This window comes from Cephus cinctus, unplaced genomic scaffold (assembly GCF_000341935.2).
Source record: "Cephus cinctus unplaced genomic scaffold, Ccin1 Ccin1_scaffold0076, whole genome shotgun sequence".
In the NCBI taxonomy this organism is placed as follows: Eukaryota; Metazoa; Arthropoda; class Insecta; order Hymenoptera; family Cephidae; genus Cephus; species Cephus cinctus.
In genome coordinates this window covers 330,828-345,445 of record NW_014332817.1, presented here as the reverse complement: position 1 = coordinate 345,445, position 14,618 = coordinate 330,828, and the positions used below count along the sequence as shown (strand labels likewise).

The window sequence follows — 14,618 nt, the reverse complement described above, 5'->3', positions numbered from 1 at the left end:
TGCAATGTTTAATTAGCACGTTTATACAATGTTTCTAAGACAGTGAGAATGTAATGCGTTTTGAATGTTGTACATTTTTATTTAGTAACTTTAATGTAAATTTTCAGTCCGGACTATAATCATATATTTAAATTATATAATTAATAAATTCAATAAGATATACAAGGATTTACGTTAGAAGCGCGACAGAGAATTTCGTTATTTTTAACAGAGATATGATGTATGCGCTAGATGGCTGTACGTTTATTTTCTAAAGGAAGTTGTCTATCTAGTAGGATTTTGATGTTCAGTGTGTCTGGGATAATGGACAATATATGTGTCAAATACAAGTGTATGTAGACTTTAAAATTTTATGAAATCGGGTACACTAATCAAGTAACCTGTTTTCATTGATATTAATATAATTGTGAACTGGGAATCAGCAGGACTTAGGTAAATGCTATGGAGACTGTTCATAGATTTTTTGAGATTATCGAATAGTATTGTTGGACATTACAAATGTCTGATTTTCATTTTGTCACAGGGATATATTTTTTATAGATTCATCCTTCGTAAGAAAAATGAGTTCAGGATTTATATCAGAGGCTGAATTGGCAGAGCAGCGAAAGTTGCGTCAGGAAGAATGGGAACGCGTGAGAACAGCAGAGCAACCAGCAGGTTAGCTGATGGATGTAATTTTATGCTCCAATTCGATTTAACTAAGGTTTTAAATTCTCAATTTTTTAATATTTACTCTTGCAAATTACTCATTCCTTAGCTTTTTTTATTTTCAGAGGCACCTGAAGCACAATATGACCCTAGATCGTTGTTTGAGCGATTACAGGAGCAAAAAAATAAGCGTGACATTGAGTATGAAGAGGCTCATAAACTGAGTAGGACAATAAGTATTTTGTTAAAAATAAAAATAAATTTTTCCGCAGTTTTTAATTGATAATTGTGACTTCTTTTGCAGAGAACATGATAAAGGGTTTGGACGATGATGAAGTCGAATTTCTTGATTTGGTGGATAGAACTAAGTTGGAAGAGGAACGTAAAAAAAATCTTGAGGAAGAAAAAGAAATGAAGGACTTTAAGGCTGCCGTTGCCTCTTTGCAAGAAAAAACTTTAGATACAAGATTAAAGCAAGAGCTTAAAAACACTCAAACTGTTAATAAAAATGTGTCTAGTGGAAGGTATAACAAGATTTATGCTACTAATACAAAAAATATATTGCATTAACCATTATTATTTTCATGTAGTGGGAGGACTTCACAACTAAGATTACTAGCTGGTGCTGTAGTTAAAAAGGCTGGTCAGTATATAAAGAAAATCAAACAACGCATGATGTTATAATAAAAGAAAATCATGTACAGGAAACGATGTAAGAGGAACTAAACGGAAGCTATCCGAGACCGAAGAAAATAGTGAAGACTCTCATATCAAGTCTGCAGACAGTTCTTCTTCAAACAAAGGTTCCAGAGGAAATATTGAAGATGAAACACTAAGTGGTACAAAAAGAAAAATTGATGAAGTTTCAAACTTTAATAATCAAAGACACACTGGAGGAATGAAGTGTATAGGAATATTACCAGGGCTTGGTTCTTATCAAGATTCCAGTGACAGTGACTGCAGCTCTGATACAGATCAAGAACCTGAACCAAATCAAAGCAAGTATGATCTTTTAGGTCGAGAGATTGAATGCCCAAAGGATAAGGAAAAAAGTTAGAATTTAAATATTCTTTTAAAGACGTACAAAAGGATGGGCAAATACGATGAAATAAACCTATTTGTATTTAAATGTATTGTAATTGCACACCTTTTAAAAAGCTATGTTAAAATGAATATTAATTTTTAACTATAAGAATTAGATGATACGATTTAGCCTATATAAAACTATATAAGTTACTCAACTAGTGCGTACAATCGGACTGCTAAAATTTTTCTTTTTAAATAATCTAGTTTCAGATATACCACATGTGATGCAACAAAATTAAAATAATGAATATTAATTGAGAGTATTGGTTATTTGCAAATAAAGAGCAACCAAGGATTGGATATAAGTATGTCTTGAAAGTGAATCATAATTGTGACATTGCATCGAACGTCTTGTATGTACATAATCCTGTAACCATATTTATCAGTCGTCTTTCAAAAATAACAAACAGTACTCGATTATAATCTTAGATATTTGAAGTTACAAGTAAATTATTTTGAATCGCAAGATTGGTTTTTCACGCAAAAAATTAATCACGCATCGTTTGATCGATGTATATGGAATAGTAGTTAAAAAGCACCAAAAATATACACTACTGCTATTACTTTTTTTTTTAAAAGAATGAATTATTTTGTATAAATTAAACGTAAGTATAATATTCCTATTAATCTTTCATTAGGGTTTACATCTTAGTCATATAAAACAATAAGTATATCAATTGATAAAAAGGATCAATTTCTATTGAATTTTTGAACATTTTGCATCATATAAAAAAGATATCACTTTCGGCCATACCGACATATGGTATCACTATCGTTATATGACATGTTTGGTTATACCATATATCTGTACTTGTGGACTGTGCATTTATAAATACAAGATTATTATTTTGGCTTGAAGTAAATATGTCAGAAGAAAATCCAGAATCTTTACTAAAAAATGATGCTGGAAAAAATAAGGATAAGGTATTCTGTACGTTTTGTCCATCGAAAGTGCTGAATCAAGGATCTGCCACATTTGTAAACATTCAGGTTAGCCTTTTAACATTAATAATGCATTTGTGATATAATTTTATAGAGTTTGATATGCTTTTTTTAATTTTACATTCAATGTTTGCTAAGAATTAATAGTTTCTTGTATTATTTTGAACGGTTCTGCTGCATAGTATAAATTATAAATATTATTGGTTGTTTTATCGGTAGCATAATTTTCATGGATTGTCATTCACATGTGTTAAAATCTAAAATTTATCTGTGATAATAATAAAACCTTAATTTACTTTATATTTAAATTAGAAATGTACTTTCAGTTTTCTTTGCCATATATGCAACGAAAAGGAGATGGCCAAGCAGATGAACGAGAATCAATTTCTGACTATTGGCTGGTAGAAGACATGTATACATTTGAAAATATTGGTGTGTCAAATACTGTCGAAAATGTAAAATACTTAGCATGTGCAGACTGTGAGAGAGGTCCTATTGGTTGGCATGATTTAAAAACCAAAAAGTCATACATTGCGCTGTCTAGAGTCAAACACGCATAAAAATACATAATGATACATTTATTTGTTTATATTTCTACAATATACTGCAAAATGATAAAAATGCTGAACTTATATCATATTTCGTTAGAGTATAATTAAATATGTCATAATTCTAGAATAAGACATATTGTAAAATAAATATTTTTCACGATATTTCCGAGACTTTCATAAGCTGTCTTATCATGTATGCAATTGTTCATAAGCGTGAGTCCAATATATGTATGAGCCATTGTTTATTTCTTGAAATTCACGTTGCTATTGCATTTTACAAATATAAACTAGACAATGTATGAATATCCATGACCATTCATAGTTCTTGGTTCATATTCAAATCATACAATATTTTTATACATGTTGTATAGTATGGTACACTGTGAAAAGTGAAACTGTGCGACTATTTGTTATGTGAGGTATCTTATTCGCTACTACTCGCTCAGTGATGTACTTATATTTGCTCGACATGAAAATTTACGTAATCGTAGGTAACTTCACATTATCTGTCTATATCACGTATGTGCGACAGCTTCACCTAGGATTTAACACGATTTGCAGCAAGTTCCAGGCGTTTTATTTGAGAGGCAAATATTTATTTGCTTTGGAGAGATCCGCACTATAAACAAAAGTGGATTTTCCTACCTCAAAGTTGCAATTTTAGTGCAGTACACATATATATATATATATATATATATGTATATACCCATGCCATGGTATATACAATACCAATATGTATATATATATATATATATATATACACATATCCACTATATTTGTTCATCACAATGCAAATTCCCACTTAAGTTATGTTAATGTAAATTAAATGTATCGTATTTAGCGTTCTCTTCATTTATGACCAGAAAAAAAGAAAATTGATCACAAAAATATTAAAAAATTAAACAAATCCTAACTGCTAAGAATTGTATAAATTATTATGTAATTAATACATGAAGTCGATAATGATAATCTTTAAAAGTGAAAGAGAATATGTCTCTGTTATCCAGTTTTCGAAATTCTTTAAAAGAGCCTTAATGAATTCCAAGTCATTGCGTCATGAGTTTTGTCTATTCGTGGCTACTTACTAGAAAAGAATATTTCTTGCCTTTAATGTGGTAAACCGTCTATTAGTTATCCAACATATTGTAATATTCGCGATCTAATCCCAGATAAAAATCGTCTTAACTATTACAACCGTTAAAAAAGAAAACGAAGTAAAAAAAGAGGTCTCGTGCAAATCACATTTTCACTGGTTTATGTTCGAATTCCGTGTCGACGTTCAACTAAACGATTCGCGTAATTATGCAGGTAAAGATCAAACTGTATTTACGTATGAGGAAATTATTTGAGGAAGATCCCAAAATTCACGGAAACTATTGACAGTTCACTTCAAAGTTTGGTATTAGAGAAACCGTCTTTATCCAAATTCGTAAGTACATCAGTGCACGTTATTTCTCGCTGTTGTGTTTGATTCTCTAGAAATTTCAGCATTGCTCAACGTCTCGAGAGCCGTAAGTAGCGAAGACACGAAGAAGATATGTTCGATGACGTGAAACATCCTTAAGGAATAATAAACTGTAACTATTTAACAATTGATGATTCTTTTATTACGAGGGTGAAAAACATCACGCAATATTCACTATACGGCTCGTGTTTTCATAAAGATACTTGAATGAAGACTATCATTTATTTCCTGTCGTTTACATAAAACTAATTAATATTAAAATCACCAATTTACTTATCCATTTTCGGATTGAAAACTAGGAAGGGACTACGTAAGGTAAAACTACGTTACTCTTCTGTTTGCGTGCCTTTGTACTTTCTATGCGCTGATGCACGTAATGCAAACTATTGTGTGTACGTGCCTGTACCTATTCATCTCGCGCGAGTAACGACGAAAGATCGATTCTTCAAATATCTTCGAGAAAGCTGCGAAACACAGATAGTACGTGATTGATACAGCCATAAAATATTAGAAAAACAATTAAACGTTACGTGGCCGAAACTTATATCGACGAATCAAATAAAGGAATAGAAAGGACGATTTTTAATAAAAAACATACTCTACTCTTTACGTTCTTTAAACGGTATATACTTTTACTGATTACCGATTGCACATTACGGTTATAATCATAACGACACTGTTGCGAATAAAAGTAATTGTCAGTAACGAAAATTTCATTATCAGTTTCAAGTGGTTTATTGTGCCATGTCAGCATCTGTTGGCAATACCTGAATGGACCTACAACCGCGATGCTGTATCCTCTCTAATGAAAAAGGTCGATATCATTGAAACTCTTATGAAAGGAAAGGTTTTAAATAATCTTGACATTTTTTTGAAGGACATCACTCCGTGTAATTAACTATTAATAATGTAATACTACTGTCGATTGGTCCAGCCATACTTTTACTGCGGTTAGGTTGACACGCTGTCTGAAACAAATATGGATGTGCTTCAGCCTGGATGATTTTTACGCTTTATAATTATTTTATTTATAAATAATAAATTTAAGCTCGGTTATCGATAACGAAGCAATATACGTTAATTAATAAAGTGCTAATACGTGTCTAATGATAGTTCGTAATATTGGCCAAGTTTCGTAGAGGCTTTTGATTCCTCCTAATGGCTTACAAATTAGCAACCAAATGTTTGAACTTTCCTCTGAGAGTCATTGATTACAAATGTTTATAAATTCTGTTCTAGCATTATAATCTGAAGGCCGATAGTATTGCACTATACAAATTTAACCTAAAAACAAGCTATTGTCAATTTTTTTATTTAGATTTCGTTATAGATTTCATAGGAAAGGAATTATTGTCTATACAATCTACACATTAATGACTTCCTATACGTGATAATTTATGAGGCTATTTAATTGTTGAATTATACAACAATTTATTTTAATCCTGTACACCATATTTGGAGATGAACAGAAGTAAGGTCTGTCGTGGTTTCAAATATGGCGAAGGATTAGAATGCATTGGACGAATAATAAGTAATAAAAATAATAAAATTATTGTCATCAGTATAATACGTGACATATGCATGGTGTTCCGTGTTCAAGGCATAATGAGTAGCAATGTGCCCACGGTGCATTAGCATACAGTATATTATCTCTTGATCTCAACTATACCTTTTCTCTGGTCAATAATTTTTTTACTGATCTCCAAGAATTTTGAATTTTGTATTTGAAATTAATTCAGAGGTCGGTATGAAAATGGAAGTTTCGTCAATACAGATTTGATCGATAACACCATGGTACATACGAAAGGTATAGTTAAATTGCAGTAGTACTGGTGGAGGTAATTCTCTTTCTAAAGAGTGCCGAGTACGGGGGTATATATTACCTATATAAAGCTTGAATGAAGATGCTCTCAGGTATTCACTCTCACCTTTCTCATATAAGCGCGTGCACCCATCTCCTTTGGATTTTAGTCAGCATCCACTCACCCTATGAAGGATACGTAAACGCGTGAATCGTGTATCATATCGGTGAGTTAAATTAACTTGAATTTAAAAATATATATTTTCAAAATGTTTTACCTTATCGAATTGGGATATACGTCTTAAGATCTGTAAAAAAAAAATTAATTAGAAGCCATCACAGTGTATGTTTGTATAACAATTATTTATTCTTAAGCAACGTAGAGTTTGAAAAATATCAAATATTTCTAATCTACGATGAATAATGTATGTCAATGAAGAAAACAAGATTTAAAATCCATTAATCGTTGTACAAATGCATTAGACGTTGGAATTACGAGTCTTTCTATAGGATTAAAAGAAATTTTTTCTTTTTTTTTAATTCGATGCCTTGGGGAAAGTCAACTTTTATTTTATATTTGTACTCGAAATTGTAAGTACTCGACGAAATAAGAGTTTCGAAACGAAAATTTATCGAGTGTTTAGATCAGTCAGTTCTGAAGAAAGTAATGGCTGTTCATGTAGTCTATGTAAATATGAATAAGGTGCTGGTGATTATACGTGTATAGAGAATACACTGGGGTAATCGTATAGATACACGCAAGTAAAACATATATTGTTTTCAATTAACAGTAGCAAAGTACATTTGCTCATGGTGTAACATGTAAATATACATAGTCACTTAGTAATTGTACATTTTTTAACATGGCCACAATAATCTACACTCGGCGATAGCTACCAATTACAGGCATTAGGGTACTGGAGAAGCGTTAGAAGAAAATATAGTACAGTTGCCTTACTAAACAGATGATCCCGAAGAGAGGTTAATTAATTGAGGTCATTATATGCTCAGTACCTTCAGTTTAAGTACAGAATATGCACTCTAGTAACATATATAATTACTAAAATGATGACTCCAGTTGATTAATAAACTTTTGTTTTTTATTCATTGAATAAATTCCTCATTATAATTATTTAAAATATGCAAGACCTCAATTTATGATGAACTTAGATTTTTATGTAGTGAAATAGAAAATTTGCATAATGATGCAAAGTTTCATGACCCGGTTAGCGTAGCTAGGATTGAGTAATACGTTATACTAAAAATGACACTGACTTTGATTTAGACTTTTTTTTTATATATGGATCGTAAGAAGAAAGTGCATTTTCTCAGAGACAAAAATTAATTTTGTATTCGTGTCGCGTGGAAATAGAAAATCATCATGTTCATCTTTGATGTTACTTTACAAATTCCTATATAAGAAAATCGATGTCCCGGTAACCCAGACCTATTGAATGTAACAGTTTCTAAGGTGAAACTTGGTCTACCCTATATAGGGTCACCGTGTGGCTAAGTGCGCTAACGATTTTCTTCTTGCAAGGCAAAGTTCGCGACATTAGAATGGAAAACAATAAAACGACCGAAGAAAGTCATTTGTGACGTAACGTATACGAGCATTTGATCTCGTGAAGAAGCTTGTTATGCCAAACAACGGTGACACAGTTTTATTGTATGTATTTTTTATGTAATATACACACCATTAAAATTTTCACATTATTATTCGTGTCTTCCAATTAATTAAAAATCGTCTCACGCATGCGATACGGCCGTCGAAATTTTATGCGAAATTTTCGTTTAGACGATTCCCAAAAAACAAAGATTGCACAATTTTATGTGCGTTACCAGAAACAACACTGTATAGTTTCGTACAACATTAATACGAGAAAGCATTGTGACGCATCGATTTCGAAATTCATTTTAGAAAAATATCGGGAATATTGCGTGATCTTACATTAAGAATACTTGTGTGTACATACAGATGAATGATCTGATTTAACGAAAAACAGTTGCAGACGTGTTAGGACAATTAACCTCACTTTCGAGACACGTAGAGACACTTTAGACTGATTTTACGAAATTTTATTATGCCTGAGTCTATTTTCATTGAACAACGAGACACATTTGCTCTTGGGATTTCGAAAACGTGCGAACGACATACGTACCAAATGTGATGCCGGAAGGGATTTGTAAATTGTACAGTTAGAAAGTGAAGATATTTCTACGTAACGAGCTTTGTTAATTATTTTCTCATTTCTTTAAATTCGCGCGATTAGCCACTGTTACCTTGGAAAGATTTGGCATTGAAGTAAAAAAAAAAGTAATATTAAATAAGAAAAGATGTACGGTGGAATTGTGCCATTCGTCACGTACATATAAGGACGTCGATCATTCTTTAATTTAGGACACGCGTTGCGCAAGCCTAATTTTATTCTCACTTAATAAACGACTATTAAAAGCATTATAAATATCTTACCGCAAGGCTTAAGATGCAACTACAAAATCTCAAGTGCAGGTTGCACTTTCCTCATCCACAAACCGCAACCAGCATCCCGACTGGCGAATTCGCACGACAATTATTAAAATGACGAGTGGATGCATAGCAACTGTCATTAAAGTCAAGTGATGTAGCCATGGGCATTATGAAATACGGTCACTGAGAGAAAATTCGTGTGTTAAATAATGCATTTAAATGAGAGTATCAATTACGAGCATATAATCCGATATAAATTGTTCGAAAATTATAATGAGCATTCACTATGTATTTACCGTACGTAGAAAGAATAGAACAAACTGAAATCTCGTCGCGTGAAAGCAACTCGAAATACATGGACAAGTAAGACAATTCGAAAAGGTTCGATTGTCGCATATCGTATAAAGGGATCGAAAAGAAATAATCGCAGTGCGATACCTCGATTTATTTAGACTTGTAGTGACTATATGATCATTCGCTTGTGACTGCTGATCGTGTTTCAGAAGAGGTTATAGCGATTCGACTAGGGAACTTTGTGTCACATAGGTTATGTAGAGATAGAAGATGGTACCTTAAGATTTAAGCGGAGATGATTTCGCCTGATGCGACTTTCACCTTTCACCTTTTACCGTGCACGATTCCGTAGACAAGCATTACGAGCTCTCCCTCTGGGACTCGTAAATACTTGGTTAGACAGTAAAAGTACCTATAGGATCTCTGGTCGCGATTGCTCACTCGATTGGTTTCACTGACACTCAATTGGTCCGTCAGTGGGGATGATGATGGCGGGACTACAACGTCAGTATTTGAAGATCATCGAATTACAAAACTTCAATTACTAAATAGAAATTCCGTTAGAGAATTTGAGTCGGTGATTATATTCATTAGAAAGAATTGTGTTTCTGTACAAGGACTAATGATGGTTTTTTTTTTACATAGGTGTAGTACGATTGTTATGGGTGTAGTGAATTTGGACACTAATAGAATTGTGGAATTTAATAATCTATTTTGGTTATAAAACAATTTATTCTCATGTGTGCTGTAAGAATTTGTGTCACGAGGTGAAATTTGTAGCAGTCATAGATCAGAATAATGGTGACAAGGTTTATTCAAAAAAAAAATCATCGATCAACCGACGTCGAGTCATTGTGTAGTCTATTTAATTCTTTTGTAAATTTAATAACGCCTACTACCAATTGGCAAGTGGAAGTCAGTCGAAGGAAGAAACGAGACTAAGGATCGTAAACAGCCTGACGTAGGCAAGGTCTACTGAGGATGGACCAGTCCTCAAGATTTTCGAGTGACGTCATTCTACCAAAACGTGTAACTTCATAATGACTACTTTCTACTTTCCACGAGTGAGCAGCGGGTTGGTGAAGTTGCACTTCTGAAGAAAACGCGTTGATGGTCCTGAGGGCTCGTATTTTATTCAGGGGGTCACTGATCTTTATAGAAAATGACGGGAGAGTTGATATTCTCGATAATCATCAACAGGCAGTTGCGTTATAGCAAAGTTGACTGCCTTGACCCAAGATGGATTGCAATGATTGCTCGATAGTTTTTTGACTAAAATACTTTAGGATATTCGACAGTCATTGTTTCGTAGATAGAATATTGAAGATGTTGAGAAATTTACGTAATTGTAATTCGTAATACGTAATTGATTTCTTCATTAACATACTATTATTATGCAATGCCATGATAAATCTTGGATATATATTTTTTGTATTATTGATTACAGAATTGGCTGAGAAAATTTATTGGGAAATGATTAAGTGCGATTTGGGAATATAATAATGAATCTTTATTCAACGAGATATATATGACTTATGTACGTTACGAAGTCTTGTGGCATATTCCCACATACGCTTCAGACAGATGCGTGAACTTTCTACCTATTTAAAATGACTATACTCGGTATATACTTGCATATACTTCTAAATAACATCATTCGCGCCGGACAATAAACCTATAGTATATATTATACAATGATATACCTTTGTATAGAGGCGCGCAGTTCAACATAAGCCTTTCTTTCCTTTTTACATTTCTTTCTCAGTAAGGATTCCGAGCTTTTACGTTAACTCTACATTTTCTTAAGATTACGCCAAGGCAATACGGCGTTTTCACTCTTAAGCCATATTTACATGTTAACTGTCTGTTAGAGCTGACTTTCACCCTTGGCATAAGATTCATTTTCAATTTGAATCAGTTTGCTTTTTCAATTGAATGAGGAATTATGTTTTAATTATACTATTATTATGATTTGATTGAATCATTTTTACTTTATTCTAATACAGCTGCAGGATGAGATTAATTACCGCAACCTTAGTGGCAGTGCTTGTCAGCGCAGTAACTACTCAGGAGCGACATGCCCTCTTCGTGAGAAAGTCTGCGAGTGAGTTACACCTTTATGTAATATTATTTTGACAGTAAATTATTTGATTTTTAAACGTTTACCCATTCAGGCCATTCGAGAGCCGTGCGAGCTGCTCCGGATACGCCAGCAGACGTGATGGCTCGAAATATCCTAGAGTGGATTCAAGGCATCTACCGTCAGGGTACACGGAAAAGTAGGTTTTACATACCCCGAAGTAACATTCGTACTTCGTGTAATATTCAATAAGAAGCACATCATAATTTGTTCATAAAGCTTTCAGGCATGTTCTCATAGGCGGAGAAAAGATGAAAAAGAGAAACCATAGAAAAATGTAATATTTCATCAAGTTCAAGATTATTTCATTTTATAACAGATTCATCACAGATTAATTTTCGTGTAAAGACTAATAATATGTTTTATAATTTGTCTTTAATACCAATTCATTTGAATTCAAGCCATTTCATCAACGGAAGTGTGCAGAGAGATGATCTGTTATTAGTGAAGATGTATTTTTTATTTTCAGTTCGGCAGCAGTCTGAACCGAATGCTTACCTACCGCCATACAGTACACAAAGACCAATAGAAAGACCAAGACCGTTCCAGCCAGCTTCAACGCCTCCACAACAGACTTACTCTCCACCAGACGTTCAGTACCAGAAACCATCATCACAACCTAGTTATGGAGCGTCATCATTACCAACGTCAAGACCAACTTATATACCACCTGCAACTAACCAGCAGTCAGCATCATCGGGTTTTGGTGCCTCGGTTGGCTTCAGTTCCTCAGCAGGTTACAGTCCTCAATCGATTCCAACTTCAGCACCTCCGTCTTACTCAGGAAGTGGTCAATCGACTGCAGGATTCTCGTCCTTAGCATCTGTAGGATTTTCCTCTTCAGCAGCTTCTGGATACCCATCTTCACCTTCGTCCGGATATCCATCATCAGCACCTGCATCAACGACACTTCAACCTCCTGTAAACGTTGGCTACCCATCAGCTTCATCGACTTATCTGCCACCGACTAATACAGGTTATCCGTCGATCAATAAGCAAACCTCAAAATCAGCTACACCTGTGGTTTCCTTTCCCTCTACGACCTATGGGTACCCATTGTCATCTAGTCCGTCACCTGGTTTCCCGACGCCCGGAAGTACGTCTGAATCTGGAGGTTATCCCTCCTCTGTGGCACCTTCACCTTCACTCCCATCTCCTGTTCCAGGAGGTAAGATAGTCCGTACCTGTAAGAATTCATAATGCATCATAGAGATACTCCGTGAAACCGCATGCTTAATTTTTTTTAAAAATATTTTCAATAATACATTATATGTGATTTATATAGACACAGGGGCTAATGGTGAAGATGGTTCAGCAACTTCAGGAACAGGAACCTCTGTTGACGTTAATACCGATGGTGGTGATGATGATCTGAAGCATCCTCCACATATTCATAATATTGATGTGGAATGTAGTAAAACTATGATGACTATTAACATTGAATTTAATCGGGAATTCGATGGTGTCATCTATTCGAAGGTAAAACACGGTTCGGAATTGTTCATCATTTCCTGCTCATTTATCAAGGGTACACAAATATTTTCCTTTTCGTGTTACAGGGGTACTACACAAATCCAGACTGTCGTTATGTATCACAGAATTCTGGTCAAAAAGAATATTCTTTCACTGTCAGTCTAGATTCTTGTGGTACTCAGTTTATCAACGATTTCGAAGGAGAGGCTGGTCAGGCGTACTTGGAAAATGTTTTGGTACTACAAGTAAGTTTCTTTTTTTGTAACAAGATTTTCATGAATCAATATCTATACATTTTATTTGCATATTTCAATGATTCTATTTTAGAACGAACCAGGTATTCAAGAAGTTTGGGATACAGTGCGCAGAGTACGCTGTTTGTGGGAAGGAAATATTAACAAGGCTCTTTCTGTGAGTTTGTCAGTCGACATGTTGAATCAAGAAATCGTCACATTTAGTGGTGACACTGCGTCAGCCAGATTAGATATTCAAACCGGACGTGGACCTTTCGCACCAGCTGCCGATGGCCTAGTCAAGATAGGTGAAATCATGACCCTAGTTGTGTCTGTCGAGGGTGATCCTGGTTTTGATTTACAAGTATGTTTCTTAAATAAACATACAGATTTTAAGTACGTAAAAAGTATCCCATTTGTTATAGAATAACTTTTTTTTTAAATAGGTGCGCGACTGCATTGCTCGTGATGAATCATCAACCAATACTGTCCAGTTGACGGATGAACGAGGCTGTATTTTAAAACCAAAACTGTTTGGTGCTTTCCAAAAAACCAGGGATACTGGTAACACGGGTGCATCCATCATCGCCTATGCATTCTTCCAGGCATTCAAATTTCCAGATGTTATGGATTTATTTATTGAGTGCAATGTTGAATTATGTAAGACTGACTGCGACGCGTGTCCAGATCCGAATCAGGTACAGTAGTGTGTATTAGTAATAATTATAAAAATGATTGAGTCAAGTATTTATGGATTGTTTGTTTTTTAGCAAATTGAACCACGTAAAAGGCGTGACGTCACTTATGCCGCTTCCAATATTACCGGAGGAGCTTTATCAGATCCAGTTCGCGTTAGTCGTGGATTCAAGGTCATCATGCCTGATGACTTGAGTCAAGCCTCTGTACAGGCTTTGGAGAAGATGGAAATGACCATCGATGAAATCAGTCAAATCAGGAACGTGTGCATGAGTCACGGAGGATTTTATGCAATGTTTTCTCTTTTACTCAGTTTCCTTGTTATTACCACGATAAGTACCGCCATATTATATTTGAAATTACAAAAAATCCGGACGGCAAAAGGTTCTGATCTACCCAAAGGACACTAAGGATTTTTTTAAATGTAGAACTGTCATTCTACTTGACACCTTCATAATCAAGGATATTTAATCGTCACTGTTGAAACGAAAAATCATTCATTAATATTCCTCGACTGACGAAATGGGAATTGACAAGTCGATGGTATATTCGTTGACAATTTGCAATTATACTCAAGACTCAGCTTAATAGTAACAAGAGTAAATTGGCATTTCTTTGTTTTTGTAAAGTACAGATTTCACTGTTAAACTTGCGCTGTAATAAATTGTTTTTCTCAATTTTGGAAATAGGTTTTGCATTCTTATCTATTTTCTTTGGATTTACATGCCTTGTGCCATTTACTGTACATGCCAACATTGTATAAATATGAGGATTATATCTGGATGTAGGAATACCTAAAATCATTAGGATGGATAACTT

At 34.1% G+C, this 14,618-nt stretch overlaps 3 protein-coding genes and 1 long non-coding RNA gene across 11 annotated transcripts; 3 read left to right on the top strand and 1 right to left on the bottom strand.

The window, feature by feature from the left end:
• The first annotated feature begins 263 nt into the window (after positions 1-263).
• On the top strand, positions 264-2,042 carry LOC107270066 (protein FAM192A). 2 transcript variants are annotated; one of them, XM_015744729.2, is made up of 6 exons: positions 264-432; positions 524-657; positions 774-872; positions 953-1,172; positions 1,239-1,291; positions 1,353-2,042. In XM_015744729.2, the coding sequence occupies exons 2-6, from the start codon at positions 561-563 to the stop codon at positions 1,703-1,705; spliced, it is 822 nt and encodes a 273-aa protein (XP_015600215.1). In that variant the 5' UTR covers positions 264-432; positions 524-560; the 3' UTR covers positions 1,706-2,042. The 2 variants fall into 2 exon arrangements, with proteins under 2 accessions (XP_015600215.1, XP_015600207.1); XM_015744721.2 differs by having other exon boundaries at positions 265-432; positions 541-657.
• A 399-nt stretch (positions 2,043-2,441) lies between these two features.
• On the top strand, positions 2,442-3,482 carry LOC107270094 (guanine nucleotide exchange factor MSS4 homolog). The gene is made up of 2 exons (XM_015744778.2): positions 2,442-2,724; positions 3,003-3,482. The coding sequence occupies exons 1-2, from the start codon at positions 2,599-2,601 to the stop codon at positions 3,234-3,236; spliced, it is 360 nt and encodes a 119-aa protein (XP_015600264.1). The 5' UTR covers positions 2,442-2,598; the 3' UTR covers positions 3,237-3,482.
• Positions 3,483-4,809: 1,327 nt separating this feature from the next.
• Positions 4,810-9,714, bottom strand: LOC107270097. 3 transcript variants are annotated; one of them, XR_003060518.1, is made up of 4 exons: positions 9,535-9,714; positions 6,772-6,801; positions 6,576-6,679; positions 4,810-5,656 (listed from the first exon to the last, which is right to left on the bottom strand). It is a non-coding gene; the product is annotated as an uncharacterized LOC107270097 (long non-coding RNA). The 3 variants fall into 3 exon arrangements; XR_003060517.1 differs by having other exon boundaries at positions 4,810-5,660; positions 6,621-6,679; positions 9,535-9,711; XR_001538237.2 differs by having other exon boundaries at positions 4,810-5,660; positions 9,535-9,710.
• On the top strand, positions 6,600-14,489 carry LOC107270055. 5 transcript variants are annotated; one of them, XM_015744691.2, is made up of 10 exons: positions 9,742-9,834; positions 9,903-10,332; positions 11,264-11,361; positions 11,432-11,536; positions 11,867-12,565; positions 12,683-12,876; positions 12,957-13,115; positions 13,198-13,467; positions 13,550-13,801; positions 13,874-14,489. In XM_015744691.2, exons 2-10 carry the CDS (start codon positions 10,298-10,300, stop codon positions 14,207-14,209), a joined length of 2,148 nt encoding a protein of 715 aa, XP_015600177.1. In that variant the 5' UTR covers positions 9,742-9,834; positions 9,903-10,297; the 3' UTR covers positions 14,210-14,489. The 5 variants fall into 5 exon arrangements, with proteins under 5 accessions (XP_015600187.1, XP_024943467.1, XP_024943456.1 ...); XM_015744701.2 differs by lacking the exons at positions 9,742-9,834; positions 9,903-10,332 and adding an exon at positions 6,600-6,720; XM_025087688.1 differs by lacking the exons at positions 9,742-9,834; positions 9,903-10,332 and adding an exon at positions 9,006-9,326.
• The last annotated feature ends 129 nt before the right edge of the window (positions 14,490-14,618 follow it).

Bases quoted from the DNA above. Each gene is read 5' to 3' on its own strand.
- LOC107270055 (XM_025087688.1), top strand. From the start codon at position 9,250: ATGTATTTACCGTACGTAGAAAGAATAGAACAAACTGAAATCTCGTCG. The intron at 11,362-11,431 runs GTGAGTTACACC...TTACCCATTCAG, and splicing joins CTTCGTGAGAAAGTCTGCGA to GCCATTCGAGAGCCGTGCGA. The intron at 12,566-12,682 runs GTAAGATAGTCC...TGATTTATATAG, and splicing joins CCCATCTCCTGTTCCAGGAG to ACACAGGGGCTAATGGTGAA.
- LOC107270094 (XM_015744778.2), top strand. From the start codon at position 2,599: ATGTCAGAAGAAAATCCAGAATCTTTACTAAAAAATGATGCTGGAAAA. The intron at 2,725-3,002 runs GTTAGCCTTTTA...ATGTACTTTCAG, and splicing joins CCACATTTGTAAACATTCAG to TTTTCTTTGCCATATATGCA.
- LOC107270066 (XM_015744729.2), top strand. From the start codon at position 561: ATGAGTTCAGGATTTATATCAGAGGCTGAATTGGCAGAGCAGCGAAAG. The intron at 658-773 runs GTTAGCTGATGG...TTTTATTTTCAG, and splicing joins AACAGCAGAGCAACCAGCAG to AGGCACCTGAAGCACAATAT. The intron at 873-952 runs GTAGGACAATAA...CTTCTTTTGCAG, and splicing joins TGAAGAGGCTCATAAACTGA to AGAACATGATAAAGGGTTTG.